Source organism: Pempheris klunzingeri, chromosome 17, assembly GCF_042242105.1.
Source record: "Pempheris klunzingeri isolate RE-2024b chromosome 17, fPemKlu1.hap1, whole genome shotgun sequence".
In the NCBI taxonomy this organism is placed as follows: domain Eukaryota; kingdom Metazoa; phylum Chordata; class Actinopteri; order Acropomatiformes; family Pempheridae; genus Pempheris; species Pempheris klunzingeri.
Genome location: NC_092028.1, coordinates 10,666,283 through 10,681,953, shown reverse-complemented (window position 1 = coordinate 10,681,953; position 15,671 = coordinate 10,666,283). Strand labels below are relative to the sequence as shown.

The 15,671-nt window shown below is 43.4% G+C and overlaps 1 protein-coding gene across 3 annotated transcripts; it reads left to right on the top strand.

Moving 5' to 3' along the window:
* Nucleotides 1–2,667: 2,667 nt before the first annotated feature.
* Nucleotides 2,668–15,557, top strand: triobpb (TRIO and F-actin binding protein b). 3 transcript variants are annotated; one of them, XM_070847516.1, is made up of 13 exons: nt 2,668–2,823; nt 6,421–6,477; nt 6,806–6,874; nt 6,987–7,076; nt 7,351–7,460; nt 8,349–8,790; nt 9,739–9,979; nt 10,214–10,325; nt 11,371–11,530; nt 11,833–11,934; nt 13,790–13,876; nt 14,242–14,427; nt 14,553–15,557. In XM_070847516.1, exons 1-12 carry the CDS (start codon nt 2,818–2,820, stop codon nt 14,401–14,403), a joined length of 1,638 nt encoding a protein of 545 aa, XP_070703617.1. In that variant the 5' UTR covers nt 2,668–2,817; the 3' UTR covers nt 14,404–14,427; nt 14,553–15,557. The 3 variants fall into 3 exon arrangements, with proteins under 3 accessions (XP_070703617.1, XP_070703616.1, XP_070703618.1); XM_070847515.1 differs by lacking the exon at nt 2,668–2,823 and adding an exon at nt 3,728–4,116; XM_070847517.1 differs by lacking the exon at nt 2,668–2,823 and adding an exon at nt 3,728–4,116 and having other exon boundaries at nt 14,242–14,438.
* The last annotated feature ends 114 nt before the right edge of the window (nt 15,558–15,671 follow it).

Below are 15,671 nucleotides of genomic sequence, written 5' to 3'. Positions count from 1 at the left end.
TGGCCTCCGAAAGGCAGGTACCGGAGGCCCTTAATGAGGACCTGCCAGTGGAAATCCTGCCTCCTGACCCCTACGAAATTGCTGTTGAGGTTGAGGCACAAGTCGGCCCCCGCTCTCCGAGTCCTACACCTTTTAAGATAGCAGAGTCACTGGCCTCAACTGGGCGAAAAGGTTTCAGCAGCTCATATGGCCGGGGAAACTCTTCTTCTCACGTCTCTTCATATCAACAATCAGGACGTTTTGATACCTCAAGGCCAGGCTCAGCTCTGCAGTCTCGCTCTTCCTCTCCCTCACGTGGAAACTTACCCTTCAGACGCAGTGAGTCCACTGCTTCCCTCAGCAGACATAACTTTGATGGTGGGGGGCGGTCTCGAGGGATCGAGCCTGGATCCAGAAACTCCTTGCAAAGCACGCAGGGGCGACATGCTGAGTCAGGAACTCTGCCAAGAAACTTTAAATCTTTTGCTAGTTCTGTCAAACCCCAGTCCAGCACTGTGTCTGATTTTAGAAGTGCCCTGAGGAAAACAGAACCAAGTGGGTCTTTGAGTGGTCGGGGTTGTGACAGCAGAAGCTCATCTCCCTCAAGGAGGAATTATAACCCCTCCAGCCAAACATCTCTTCGTAAAACTGAAATCACCAGCAGTTCATCTAATGGACGTGGACGTGACAGTCGCACTTTGTCTCCGTCTCAGAGAACTTCTACCAGTCTGCGTGACGGTCACAGTTCCTCACCGCCAAGGAGAAACTTCAGCTCGTCTAGCCAATCCCTGCTTCGAAAATCTGAATCAATCACATCTCTGAGTGGACGTGGTCACCATGGGCGCTGTGGCTTCCCAATAAGAGAAGGCTATGATATAGAAAGCCAGGCCCTGCTACGTAACCCATCTGCTCGGAATGGACTAAATGACCAAGAACATGAAAGTCCACCTGTGTCTCCATCCAGGCGAGGTTATGACACAAGTCGGTCTGTGCTGCGTAAGACTGAATCGAGCCCTGTCGGAGGCAGTCGAGCTCGTGACAGCCGTTGTTCCTCTCCTGGAAGAGGGAGAGGCTTTGAAACCCCTACTCCCTATCAACTTAGGAAAACAGACACCAGTGGTTCTTTGCGTGGCCACAGTCGTAACTCCTCTCCTTCGAGGAGAAGCTATGAAGCTCCTCAGTCTCTGCTGCGTAAGTCTGAAGTAAGTAGTCCTGTCAGAGACCGTGATAGTCACAGTTCGTTGCCTTCATGGAAAGGCTATGATGCTCCTGACCAGCGCTCATTGCGAAAGACAGAAACTAGTAGCTCCCTTAACAGCAAGAGTCCCAACGGTCGCAACCCCTCTCCCTCTATAAAAGGCAACTGTGACCCACCAGGCTACTCAATCCTCAGAAATGCCACTAATGGGGATTCCTTTCAGAGAAAAAACACTCACCATGACTCAAAATCCAGCCGCTCACAACTCTCCTGGCGAGGATCAACTCATTCCCTCCACAGATCCTCGTTATCTCGTGCTGCTTCACCCTCTAGACAGACCACAGATGGCAACAGAACAGCTTACGTCACCTTAGAAACACCCAGGAGCCCCGGCAGCATCAGATCTGGCGTTGGTAGACATGGCCGTGAGGATCGCTGTCCCTCGCCCAATTCCAAGAGGCTCTCCCACCGAGCGCGGAGCCCTTCCCCTTCACCTCAGATTCAATTGCAGAGGCACACCTCCTCCCAGAGCTCCATGGAGTCCTCAGAGTCGGGCCAGCCATCGGTGGGGTCCACAGGGCGGAACAGGGAGGAGTATGTCATGATGGCCGACGTGCCGAAGGTCAAAATGAACCATCAGAGAGAGCACATGGGGCGGCCTCAGATCCAGCAGCCCTCTCGGAGACAGGAGCTCTTCAAACCAGCCAGGTCAGACTCCTGTTACACCACAAAGAATGAAAGGAGTGGTGTTCAAAAAATATTTCAACGCTATGTCCATTAGTTAACATTATATCATGAAATAGGCCAGTTATATGTATTTTAAAGGTATTTAATGGTTGTGGTAAAGCTGGATGGCTTTGCCTCTTCCACACCATCAGATTGGATAATTTTGATCAAATCAGACACACTGATAACTTGTCCGTGCGGTTTCAGCCACTCCCTGAGCAAGCATCCCTCCAGAGAGTGGGAAGACACAGGGGACACTGAGAGGGACTGGCACTACGGTGGCAGCGGGTATCTATCTCGAGCTCACTCCACCACCTCGTTGCAGGTAGGCTGGCTGAGGCGAAAGAGAGTTTTATTAAAGGATGAAAAGGGTTTAGTGAGCGTTTTCCACTCAGCTTCTTCATTTAGCTGTCTAAAACCAGGTTTTATTAGAGTAACATTGATAAACCTAAACATTACATGGAGAATATTACATTTAGTAAAACTTCTAGTACACTGATCAAGAGTTTTGTTGGATTTTTGAGATTTCAAAGCTTTGAGGGAGGTCTTGGAGCAGAGACTGTGGCAGCAGTACAGAAAGGTCTGAGAAGTGAGCATTAAAACCCTCCAGTGGTATGTGCACTGCACTGAGAACCCTTTTCCCCCCCTTGCGCAATATAATCCATCCCAATGGAATTGTGGTTTGTGCTCTGTGGTTTTCACCTGCAATACATGTTAATGCTTAACCACCTCTTCCACATACCATACCCCAGATTTAAAACAGTCCGTGGATGTGAAACTCAAAAGGTTTCTATGTTTGCTCGGCCGGACATTGATTATCCTCATGACCACAAGCTATTCCTTTCCAGAGGTCCGGCAGCCCCACCGCGGATGAGAGCAGTCCTTGGAAAGGTAATCAGCACCGATCAGAACAAATGCAGGTATGTGACGCAGCCAGTCTGTTTACAGTAAATGTGTGTACTCTTTCTCTGTGTGTGTGTGTGTGTGTGTGTGTGTGAAAACAACCTCACCCCCACTGTGTCATGTGTAGACTGAAGATACAGCTTATTTTCTCTTATCAATATTTGTTATTAACACAATAAACCTGTAGAGCATATGGTTCAATACAAGTTTATTGCAGTTGAGCCAATTTCAATGAGCACTATCTTTCTGTTACATATTTACCAGACATGCCAGCAGCTTGTTCAGAGTTTACACAGATCCTGTCTTTAATTGTAAAGTTTTATGTACTTGGCACCCTAAACCTGCCAGCATATTTACAGTATCTCTACCTGTCTTTAAACCCCTTTTTAACAGCTGCTTGTTGTGTGTCTATAGACTTCACCTACACCCTACAGGCATTTCATCAGACTGACTGAGCTTTGTCAGTTGTGGTCTGCTGGGGCATGTGTTGAAATTCCTGAACTGAAACCAATAGCTACCAAGAGAGGATTTTGGAGGGGAAGGGGGTGGGGCACTTTGTTTGCAAGGCTAAAATATTTTAGTTAAGAAAATAAAAAAATGTGTGTTTGGAAAGTTGTGGATTAAACCCACCAAGTCATTCCATGTCAAAGAGCCCTAAAACTTTAGAGAGGTTTGGTCCCGGTTAGAGGGAGGGAGTGAGACTTCAGATTCAACAGTCATTTTTACTCGTTTTCCTGTCATGATAGCCAGTTGTGGGTGCTTTTAGTCGAGGGTATGTTATCCCTCATGTTGCTGGGGACCCTGCTGAGCCCCCCCTCAGCCCATGGGGGTCCCCGGTCCCCGGGTTTAGAGCCAGCATCGTGTGATAAAGAGGGTTGGCTGGCTTGTTTTCTCAAACGATCTTCGCGGATCCGCCCAGGAAGTGGCAGAGAGGGTAGCGAGAAAAGACACCACCGAGCCTCAAGTGTGCTGTAAACTCAGCTACCCACGGCTTGTCAGAAAGTTGTGAAATTACTTTTAAACACCAACAGTTTATCCGTGTTTAGTCGGTACTTCCCCCTTAAGACTGGATAGAGAATCTGCTATGGACGCTGGCGGTCCGCTTGATTAAGTTAACACGGGTATGAATGGCGGGGGTTTATCTGAGTTCGCGTAACGCCAGACTCCATAGAGAAAGTAAGGATTTTAGTGGAGAGGTTTAGCTAAGCTGAACAGTCTCCCTGAGAGCAAGGAAGGTTTTATTTTCGTGGAGTTAACGGTACTTTTCTTTCGTCTCTGTTTTACCCTCTCTGGATCCTGTTATCATGACGGTAAGTTGCACCTTGAAAGTTAGTTTTGTTTTTCCTGTCTGTCTCTCCTTCCTGAATGTATACTGTATCTTACATAAATGTATAGAAATATTACATGAAGTCTGGCCCAGGAGCTATTCAGGTATCTCACTTTGGTGTAAATGTTAATGGAAGTTACATAGCTAACTTTCACCCCAAGTGGACAGAAATGCCTCTGGAAACTGAAATGTGTTTTATTGTGGTGTTATTTTTCTCTGTGCACCCATGTTTCTGCTCCTATGACAAACCAAAAAAAAAGATCATGCTGGTTTCCAGGTGTGGTGTAGTTTCATCTGTTTACCCTGTGTTGTTTACTGTAGCAGCAAGTGTCCTTAGCCAGCAGCTTGTATTGTGTGTTTTTACTGTTTGCTCACAGCCAAGAAAACACTGGAAATGGTTTTATTAAATAACCAAGAGGCATCGGCTCTCTAAACCACTGTAATCCAGGATCTGTCATCATAATACACCTCTTCACACTGCACAGAGGCCACAATCTATTTTACTTAACGGAGACAAGTGAAGCCTGCGTGCTGTGATAGGCCGAAAGGACAAGGCTCACCAGACAATACTCTTCTATACTGATGTCAGACCAGCGTCAGGAAGAGTGGACGATGTCTCAAACTGTCGCCAGTGTTTGATCCTCATCCTTCTGCCTCTGACCCTTTTAAAGCAAGGTCACACATGACAAGGAGAGGCACTGTACCATCAGGATCATTCACAACAGATGCTGCCCTTTCTTCTATGTCCTCCTGTGGCTGCTCCCTGACCTTACTTATGGACATCTATCGACTAGATAGCAGCATTCATTTATGAGGGTTGACACATCATTGCTTACTCCAGTAGTTCATCCTCTCACACAGTCTGTGCGGTAGAAGGGAAACAGATTAAAACAGTCACCAGTGATTAATCCTCCTAATCTTCCTAAAACAAGTTTTCTATTGTATTCATAGCCAGCACCTGATGATCCAGCCATTTGCTGTGATTGTGATTTGTGTGTGTACACAATGTGTGTTTATTATTAAATGGAACATATGACAACATTAGTAATCCACTGATTTATTCTTAACATGCTGCTGCTTACTCCATTATTCTCTATTTTAAAATGCATTAGATCAAAGAAGATCAGTTGTGTAGGTGAAGTGGCTCATACAGAGAGAAACTGGGTGGTTACTGTAGCTCACGAGAACACAACTGAAGCCAGGAAGGGAGTGTAAATACAGAAAAAGGGGTGGTTAGAAATGAAAGAACAGTCAGAGATATTATAATGGAGTACAAACGGTGAGGGAGCAGAAGAAAATGAGGCAGCAAGGGAATAAAATGAATAACAAGTAGCTGCAGTAGAGAGAAAATAACTGAAGGGAACGAGACAGTGGGAGTTGAGATGACAAATGCAGATAGAGATTTAAAAGTGAGGAATGTACATGCTAGTGAAAGGAGAGATAAGCCAAGTGAGGAATGTACGGTGGAAAAAGTTGCCCAATCTTAATCCGGGATCACCACATTTTGAGGTACCTAACGCATGCTTTCCTCCTCCTGTCATCGCGTCAACAGCAAAAACGGGCACGTTCCTGGAGACGTGTAAAATATTATAAAGTGTTTATATTGTAACAGTGTTGAGTTACGGACAGAAATATTACTGTAGACGCACACAACAAATCGCTTGAGTCTCCAGATCTTTTCTCCCGTCACTGAGGATGTGCTGCTCCAGTTCATTATCTTTCTGTCTCTCTGTTAACTCTTTTGCGTCCTCATCTTTCACAGACACACTTGGCTGTTTCCTGTTTCTCTTCACACCTCATGCGATCATGGCTTTTTTTCATATCTCTGGTGCAATAGAGCAGCACCCTGTTATGTAAACATCTTGCTGAGATGCCATTAATAGCACAGGGCTTTGCTGAATGATCCTTATACATACAATATTATCATCATTTTTAAATATCAATACTTTTACAAAAATATGTACCCAAAGTATAAATATAGACATTTACTAGTACAAGTTTCAGCATGCATTTAAAGAAAAGTTTCCAGTTTCAGTTTCCCATGGGGGTGGAGTTCCTGCTAATTTCTAGTATAGAGATATGATTATATTGAGTGTGCCCCACCCTTCGATTGGGCCTGTAGTGCTCTTTGTCCTATTTGTTACATCTAGTGACATTTTTACATCTTTCTGTTTGCATTCACTTTCTCTGGTTCCCTTTTTTTTTTTTCTCTTTTTCTCTGCTTCATATAAAGGCGTGTATAAATGGATGACCTTGAACGTGACACTGTATACTCTTTGCCTCACAGCCTGACCTGCTGAACTTCAAGAAGGGATGGATGTCCAAACTGGATGAGAGCGGAGAGGTAAAGCTGAATGTCGTACTTCACTCGGAGGTCATATCTTCCTCTCCCTCCTACCTAATGAGAAAGGTTGAGTGTAAGGCGATAGCGGCAGATCGTCCTTGTTATCGCAGTAATAGCTCAGTGGCTCGAGGCACGACAGGTGTCTCCTCTCTTTGAATGATGCGCTTGAGTGAATGAGCTTCTCGCCTCACATGGCATACTGTACGTCTGCTGTTTAATATGGGTGCTTCTTTGTCTCGTGGTGATGTTTCACACCAGGCTTCAACCTAAGATCTGCTGATCTCAGTTCAGTCTTGACATTTCATTGGTATGTGCTGTCTTTCTGCAGTGGAAGAAGCATTGGTTTGTTTTGACGGACGCTGGACTGAAGTACTACAGAGACTCAAGTGCAGAGGAGGTATATTTTAACCTTTTTTTTATTTTTTATTTTGCATTAGAACAACATGGTATTAATAATGATAGCAACAAAGTGTAGCATCTGTGAAAGTGTTCCTGTGTTTTCTGTATAGAAAGATGACTTGGACGGGGAAATTGACCTGAAGTCCTGTGTGAAGGTGTCCGAGTTTGATGTGGAGAAGAACTACGGCTTTCAGATACAGGTGAGTGTCATCGCTCTCACAGACTGTGTATGCGGCTGATTTTCTTCTTTATATTCACCCCTGTTGTCCTCCTTATCACCGTTAACCACACCTTGTCTCAATTTCTGCTGCATTTTCTTGTCATCCCCGTTATCATGACTCACATCTCTGCCAGTATCTCTTCCACCTTTCTCTCAGTATCTCTCTCTGTCAGTTTGCCTTTATCGTTTCCATCTCATCCCAGTTCTGTCACATCTTTGTGTCTCCTTGACCCGTTTTCTCTTTTGTTGCACAGACACGGGAGGCCGCGTTCACACTGTCGGCCATGACAGCTGGGATCAGGCGGAACTGGATCGAAGTTTTAAAGAAGTGTATCCGGCCCAGCAGCTCTCCAGACCTCACGCAGTAATTGCCAGTTGAATTGTTTAACATAAAACTTGAATATAACTTTAAACTTTTAGGGGTAAAAAGCGTTTTTTTGCCTAAAAATTCTACAACGACATTTTTTTGAATGTTGAGTAGTTTAGTTTAGTAGCTCTGCTTCACGGTGTTTTGTGTAATCATGGAGCATGTTTAAATGCAGCAATTTAGTGGTGGGTGCACCTGCAAAAAGTTGCTCAAATAGAAGCAAAGAGCTATTTTAGAGGCAGAGTAGCTCCCACACACTGCCCACAGAGGCAAGTTGACATTTAAAAACTTTGGCTTAGGTTGCTTATATCACCGTTTTTTAAGTTTAAAGCAGTAGTCAACAATTTATTTACTTGAAAAATGTTCAGTTAATTCGCTGTAATGACTGGCTGAGCATCCTGCCTTAAAAATCAGCATCAAAGGAGGTTTTGTGCTTCGTTCTTCAAGTGTTTTTCACATTATTTTAAGACTGGCTCTCTCAGTGTTCTTGAATTGCCCATTTCAGGTCCTGCTGCAGCTCTGCCTTGGCTAAATACAGTCAGATAAGCGGCTCTGTTACTCACATGCAACAGCAGCTTTGCCCCTGAAGAGTTTCAGCTGCTGTATACTTTGGCTGTCGAAGATCAATCAAAGTTTGATTAGTCACTTGGAGTGTGAATGTATGTTCTGTTTTCATAATGACTCACCGCCAGCTGTGCCTTGAGTGTTCATGTTGAGGCTTTGTGTGCTATTTACTTATTTTATCAACCTTAATGAATTCATGATTGATCGATTATTTTATCTGTATGAAATGGGATTCATGAGGTTGTCAGACAGGAGAAGAGGAAATCACACCTTGATTTATTTATATTTTATTCTATTTTATTTGCCTCTAATCTTCTCTAGATTACCTGACAGCAGCAGTGACAAGGAAAACTCCCATTCACGCTTCCTGCCGTCCTCCCGTCGCCCATCCTCGCGCTATACCGACGTCCAGTCAGATGTTTCGACCTCCGCCCCTCCCACTCACCGTAGGTTTGACTATGTTGAGCTGTCCCCTGTCCCTGCCTCATCCAGCCCTCTCCCAGCCAGTCAGAGAGAAGCAGGAGAGGGCCAGGGGAGGGAGCACAGCCAGTGGCAGGAGGAGAGGAACACAAGCAGCCAGTGGGAGGCCGTGCTGTCCAGGAAGGGCACTGGCGGGGGGTCGAACCAGAGGCTACGAATGGAGGATGAAATAGAGAAAAAGTGGGCTGAGTTTGAACGTATGCCGTTAAAGGAGATGAGCTCCTTACCGCCAATGGGATCACGGTCTTCCAGCCAGTCAGCCAATGAGGCGCTGCAGAGGGAGGTAGTGCGTGGAGATGATTTTCCAATTTGCAAATTAAATAAATGCAAATTAACTCCTCATCTGTTCAGATGAAGAAAACATTTTCCTGTTTCTGTCTGTTAACTCTCAAGTCACTATTTTTCTGACTTGTCTCTGCCCTTCAGCAGTGTTTTCATATTTTTTTCATCTAAAAATGAAAAGTTAAATGTAGAAACTGATGATTCGCCTGATAAGATTACAGATAGTGAATGGGAAATACTGCTGAAACTCCTGTCTGTTCTGTCTCTGTGTGCTGTGATTTGCATCTTGGGTTTGAATCTGTTTGTGATCTGTGACCCTGAGGTTGTCTGCACCCTATCAGCAGATAGCTGCACCACAGGGCTGATGCTTAACGCTCATAATTCATCACACAGTTCATTTAATTTGTCACATAATAGAAGCCCACCTGCATTTATTGAATGACACTGTCATCACGCTAATGCTTCCTTTGTGTTTAAGCCTGATTCCAGTCAGGCTTTGAAAGATCAACAGCGATTGAGGTTGAAGTTCAAGTAATTTGAACTTTGAACACCAACAATGATAAAAACCAAGAGGTGAACAATGTCCAAGGTTGCAGTGGAGTTCTGGCATCCTTAGTCTGTCCATTTGAAAACATTTGCTCAAGCTGGTGCACAGTGGTTCCGCCAGTGATCATGTGCAGATCACATGTTGGCAAAGGGACACTGCAACAGCTTAATTAATTTGGCTAAAATGCTCATTTAGTCTATTCTGTTTGAGTTATTGAGCCTGAATGAATTATTCCCTCTGTTGGTTAAGTACTGAGTTGTCCCTCACTCTTGGCCATCCAAAAGCATCACGTTTTCTCGTATCCTGCTGTGCTAACCACACTAATCGCATTTTAGATCAATAGGCTTCTGTCCCCCACCCCTGTGCTCAGTGGGCTTTACCTCCGCCTTCGTCTTTTCTCAGGTGGCGTCACTGAGGCAGCAGCTGGAACAACTACAAGGAGGGAGAGGAGGGGGGAGAGGTGGAGGAGGGGTGAGGAGTGGTTGTGGCCCTGAGGCCCCCTGCGGCCGCAGCCTGGCAGCCATGGAACGTGCTCATCGACAAGCGCTGGAGGAGCTCCAGAGGCAGCACGACCGCCAGATCAGGGAGCTTGAGGGCGAGAAAGACAGGCTGCTGCAGGAGGAGACCCAGGACACGGCACGAGGTCAGCATGGTAGAACAGAGTATCAACACCAAAATAACCATGCACCTATACATCACTGAGTACAGCTTTGATTTCACTAATAACTGTAACCAAGCCATTACATTCAGAGGAACATACGATAAAGGTATTGAGTTCTTTTCCCCCTGAGCTTCCCAAATCAGGAATATCTTTGATGTGCTGTTACAGGAGATCATGTAGAAGTTGTGTCACGCCTGTGTGCTCGTGTTTTTTCAGTAATGGAGGCTTTGAAGAAGAAACACAAAGAGGAGCTGGAGAGAGAGGTGGAGAAAGTCAAAAGGCTAAGCAGTGGGATGCTAGATTCACAGACTTTGCAAGTCCAACAACAGTAAGTGACTAACTAGAGTCTCTACCAAGGTCGTAGAGATGTACACTCCCCACCTTGATACCAGAGGGCACAGGAAACTGTCTAGCAACGCAATAAACCTTAATAAAACCTTACTGGCATTAGTGGCAACCATTTGTTTAGGCAAAATGTTGATGGTGTTTTAATAAAAATTTGATGATTTGTGAAGCGACAGGCTAAAAATACAGTTGACATACATTCAGAAATACAAGCAAGTTTGTAAACTGCTTAAATTCTTGCACTTTGTACAAGCACCCGCATCTTGTGTAAGCCTTTAGTCCATATTGTCTTGAAAATAAGTTCTTGATTGTAGCCTGGCTCTTAGTCTCTGTCAGTGCTGACCAGCGTTGGTTATTTATGTGAATAGCTCTCTTGTGCTTTTAAGTGGGAGCTGGTTGGCCACAAAAGGATTTTCTGTGAAATAAAAGGTAGAATTTGCAGACTCCGAAACAATCCAGGCTGCCTTGTCTAAGCAAGGCCATTACCACAGCGGCCAGCGGGTCCTGTTAGGCACTTAAGGAATGCAGGAGAATTTGGTCATGGATTAGTTTTCCTTTGTAGGCTTCACAGGGCCTTTGATACAACGCTGTCTCAGTGGCTGCAACTGGAACCTGCATTTTGGGGCTTATCTGTGTTGCCTACTCTGCACTTTCTTTTCGCTCTTTGCATGCTCTTCCTTATTTTTCTGGTTATTGGTCATGGGCAGTAAAAATGTTTTAAAACCACAGAAGGAAATACTTGCCTCATGAAAATGGAAAAAAACACCCTCATATATATATATAACAGCATGCTGCTGTTATTTACTGTAATCAATATTGAATTAATATTGAATTATACTTAAGAGGAAGTTTTCTTACCAAATTACCTTGTTTGAGCATGGTGTGAAGGATTTCATGCTAAAGCAGTGCTTTAGTAATATAGTTCTGCAGCTAATCCTGAATTTGATCAGACAGCATTTCACTTGTTATTTCTTATTTCTGCGGTTTTGTCCATCAAGGTTTTTTGTGTTGACAATCCATTTCTGCAGGACAGAAAGCCAGGCCTATCAGAGAGAGCTGGCAGGTCTGTCTGAGCGCTACTCTCAGAAGTGTCTGGAGCTAAACCGAGCTGAGCAGAACAACGCTGAGAGAGAGAGGGAGATCAGCCGCAAGGAAAGAGATATGGAGCTGCTGAGGAAAGAGAACCAGGTGAGCTATCGGCAGATTCTATGTAAATGTATGAATAAGAACAGGACAAGTGTCAGAGCAGTCTTCTTTGGTGACTCAAATCCAAAGATTGCTTTATATATATATATTTATTATAAAGGAGGGAGGGTTGCATATAGTATCTGCTACTTTGCACCAGCCAAGCTCAAAGGTTGCTGACAAGATGCAGCTCTTGGTTGGCAAAGTGTGAGTTTGTAGGCTGGTTATATGTAGTCTGACTTGTGATCTATTGTCTGCAAATGGCCACCATACAAATCATGAAGACAAAAAAAATTCCCCTGCAGGATTTAAAGTCGCGTTTGATGGAGGAGATCTCTCGAATGCGATCTACCATCACAGATCAGGGCACAGAGGACAACAAAGACAGGACGCCCTGTGAACTAGAGGTAACAGCTCTTTTAATGTACACATCATATGTGCACAGTGAAAATATCACCCACTGCATTATACGATTTTTGTTTCAACACAGAGAAAATGGCAGACAAGATGCTCTCTGACTGCTTCCAATTAATCTAAGAACAATTGCTGAGTGATAACTTCAATTCTGATCTAGCCCAAAGATATCTGCTGTAGAAGTGTGTAGTTAGTGGATGTAGATTACTCAGTGATTGCATAGTGTGTATCTCATCTGATGCACATTTTGATTGGTGCTAAAAACTAAGCTAAAAAATACTTGTATAAGCTACAGTGATGATGATTTGTTTTGGTATTTTCAATTACTAAAAGCTATATTTTCATCTGCAAGTACCTATTAATGAGAATATCCCACTGGCTATTGTCGGCAGCTTTGAAATGCATGAAACAAATCTGTGTCCGCTGCTCACAGTAACCCCTGTGGATTATCCAGAGGAACAGAAACATCTTTTTTGGAAGAGTGCATTGCTTTTGAGTTTTTCAAATATAATCTATAATTGCTTTACTGCAACTGCAGCAAAAATCAATTTAACTTGGACAAATTAAACCAAAGGAGAAATGAAGTGAGTCCTTTCTAAGGGATGGTTAGGGTTGTTAAAAGTGGGGTTGTATGGTACTTATTCACTTACTTACAGTAGATTGGGCTCAGCACGCCCCTAGTTTGGAGGAGCCTGCAGGAGTCCTGCGATATACTGCTGTGGACCACCTAAAACAAAGTTTAAATATATGCTAAGTTTAGAATATTCTCACCGCTTTATGTCACTGTTAAACAGCCCTTTTGACAGAGAACTTAAGCCTTTCCCTCTTTGTCTTTGGGGTAAGTCCACTCACAAAAACAGTAATTTAACTTTGCTTTAGTTGTTGTGAGACTTTAGCATTTTAAATGGTTAGTTAAATGATAACAAACTCCCATGTTCTGTGAGGTAAAATAGCTGTTTTTGGCAATGGAGGCTGGTGCCCCTGAGGCAAGTGAATGGAAATATTATATAATATTATTAAAATGCAAACATTTTTTGTTAGAGTGGCTAAAGTGTGTTTTCCTGGTGACCCTGTCCGCAGCAGTTCATTGTGTAGCGTCCATGCCAGTACTCCTGCCTGCTCCTCCAAATTGGGGGCATGCTGACACAATCTAAGTATGCATAAGTTATACACTAACTACGGACAAGTGCCTCGTACAACCCCACTTCAGTCTGAGGTCTTGGGAAGCTAGCTGGTTAAGAAAGTCTTAGTTAAGTCGTAGATTGAGCAATAATAGAGGTTGCATCATGTAGGCGTGTAAAGCGTGATGTACAGGGTTTGTGTCACAGTAGGCGTTTGCACAACTATTAAGGAATACACTTGAAAGTACAAACACTAAAAAAGTAGTACAAACACTATAGTTAGTAAGTTAGTTATGAAGTTTTGCTCAAGGACAGTTAATTAGAAGACACTAATACTGCTGCCTTCTAGAGGAGCAGCAGTGTCAGAAATAAGAAGCAAATGAGTCTAACATGTCAAACCAGCCACTGACGGTCATTCTAAAGCTAAATCTAAAGTAGCAAAAATGTGGCCGTTCATTTATGCTCTTTCTGGTTGTTTTAGATGTCAGACCACAAAAGGAATGACATAATAAACTGTAAGTGGCCAAAGCCAAATACTATATAAATTACAGAGGACGCCCACTGTCATAAATCAGCCAGAACACATTACTCTGCCTTTTTGGTGCACTGAAGTGATAATTATATGGATTCGGGGTAATAAAAATATGTGTTGTGTGTGTTGTTTCTTTCTTTTTTCTTTTGCACCAAATGAGAACCACACTGTGTTGTTTTGTTGTTTTTCTCCCAGGTTCTTCTCAGGGTGAAAGAGAACGAGATCGAGTACTTACACAAGGAGATCAGCTGTCTAAGGAACGAACTGCAGTTTCTTAACACGGTAATGTGTGTGTGCCCATGCTCTGTTAGATGAATAGTGTGCAATATTAATCCTCACATCCTTGAACAAGGTCTTGGTTAACTGCTTTATAGTCTGGAAGCGTTCAGAAAATGCAGCGCAACAAATTCCCAAGTTTTCTGGCTTATACTGTCCCTAGATTTAGCTAGGCTAAGGTGAATGCCATGTTATGCTGTACGAATAATGTAATTTAAGAAACACAGGTGTAGCATGTTTATACAGGGAGTACACATGGTTCTTCATCGTGGACGTGATGTCACGCTGAGGTAGCCCAGGAGCTGGATGATGTAGCAGTAGATGAGGCAGGCTGAGGAACTTAAACCTGTCTAACGCTGTTTGCTGCGCAGGAGAAACGGCTGGCCTGTGAACGATACGAGGAGATGCATGAGGAGCTGAGTGGGATGAAAGGCAGGAACGAGCGAGAGATCCAGAGTCTAAAGGAGCACTTGAGGCTGGCCATGGCTGCTCTGCAGGAGGGACAGAAGCTGGGTAACAGCCTGGACCACTGAGAGCCTGCCGCTGGTACCAAACAGGTGTGGAAATGGTACGCAAAGTCACACTAATGCAGCCAACAACAAGTCACTGTCTCTATTTCAGTCTTGAGAGGCAGATATTTGTCGTTTTGTTTCATTCTTTCTGTATGTCTTTTCTCTTGCAGGCGTGTCAGCACTGTGGCGACTGAATCAAAGAGGGATGCAGAGAACCGGAGGAGATGGTTGTTGGACTTGTACAGTTCCAGCTGTGTGGGGACCATGATAGTGCCTTAGTTTTCAATCATTCTGTCAATGAGCAGCATAGAGTAACTATTAGCTGGTTTCATTACACTGGCCACACATTATGTATAAAACTGCACTTTTTATTTTTTATTATAGCCTTTGCTTGCTTTTAGTGCAAGCCTGTATGAGTGCGCATTTGGTCTGGAAACTGGAATATTTGTTGAGTGACGTTTTTTTTTTTTTTTTATCAGGTATTGTAGATAAAGAGTACATCTGTTTTTTTGTTGGGTCATCTTTTCATTGCCTCTGTGCCTTCCGCCTGAGACAGCAGGAGTCAACACATTTACAAAGAGCTACTGTCATCTCAGTTTTCTATGTTGTACATCTTTTGAGTCATGTTTACTCTGAAAATGGCACACGTTTCTTTAGAAATGGGAGCTTATAATTTGCTTTAATTATTTTTTTTTTTACCTGTAGTGTTCTTATGTAGGATTGTGTTTGTGAATATGAACTTCTGGAAAAATTATATTGGGATTAATACAGGACAAGACAGCAAATGCTTCTAATTCCTGGCAGGCTGAATTGGAAGTTGATTGAAGAGAAGCAAATTCAGGCTCAACTTTCTTTGGGGATGCTTGTAAAAGCTGTTGAATGAATGTTGTCCCACATAACAGATGTCTTTATTTTTAAACTATGACTGAAAAGCAGGAACTCTCAAGCTTCCAGTCTGCCCCTGACTACTGGCATTTATGTGCCACCCCCACCACAACAAATGACAAGAGTTGCATTGATGAGCCAATTTTTTTTATTTGACAGTATGAATTGTGATAAACTGACTTATCTACCTGCCTTTTGAAAATATTTTCATATTTAATGTACTGTAGAGCCTGTATCATCTTTGTAAATTATACACAATTTTTGCAATCAATAAAATAAGTTTAACAGGACCGCCTGTGTGCTATACATCTAATTTCATGCTGTGCACACATACTTTTGTATGTCCTTCATTTGTCTTATACAGACTGTCCACACAGAGTAACAATCTGTTCAAAATGTATGCA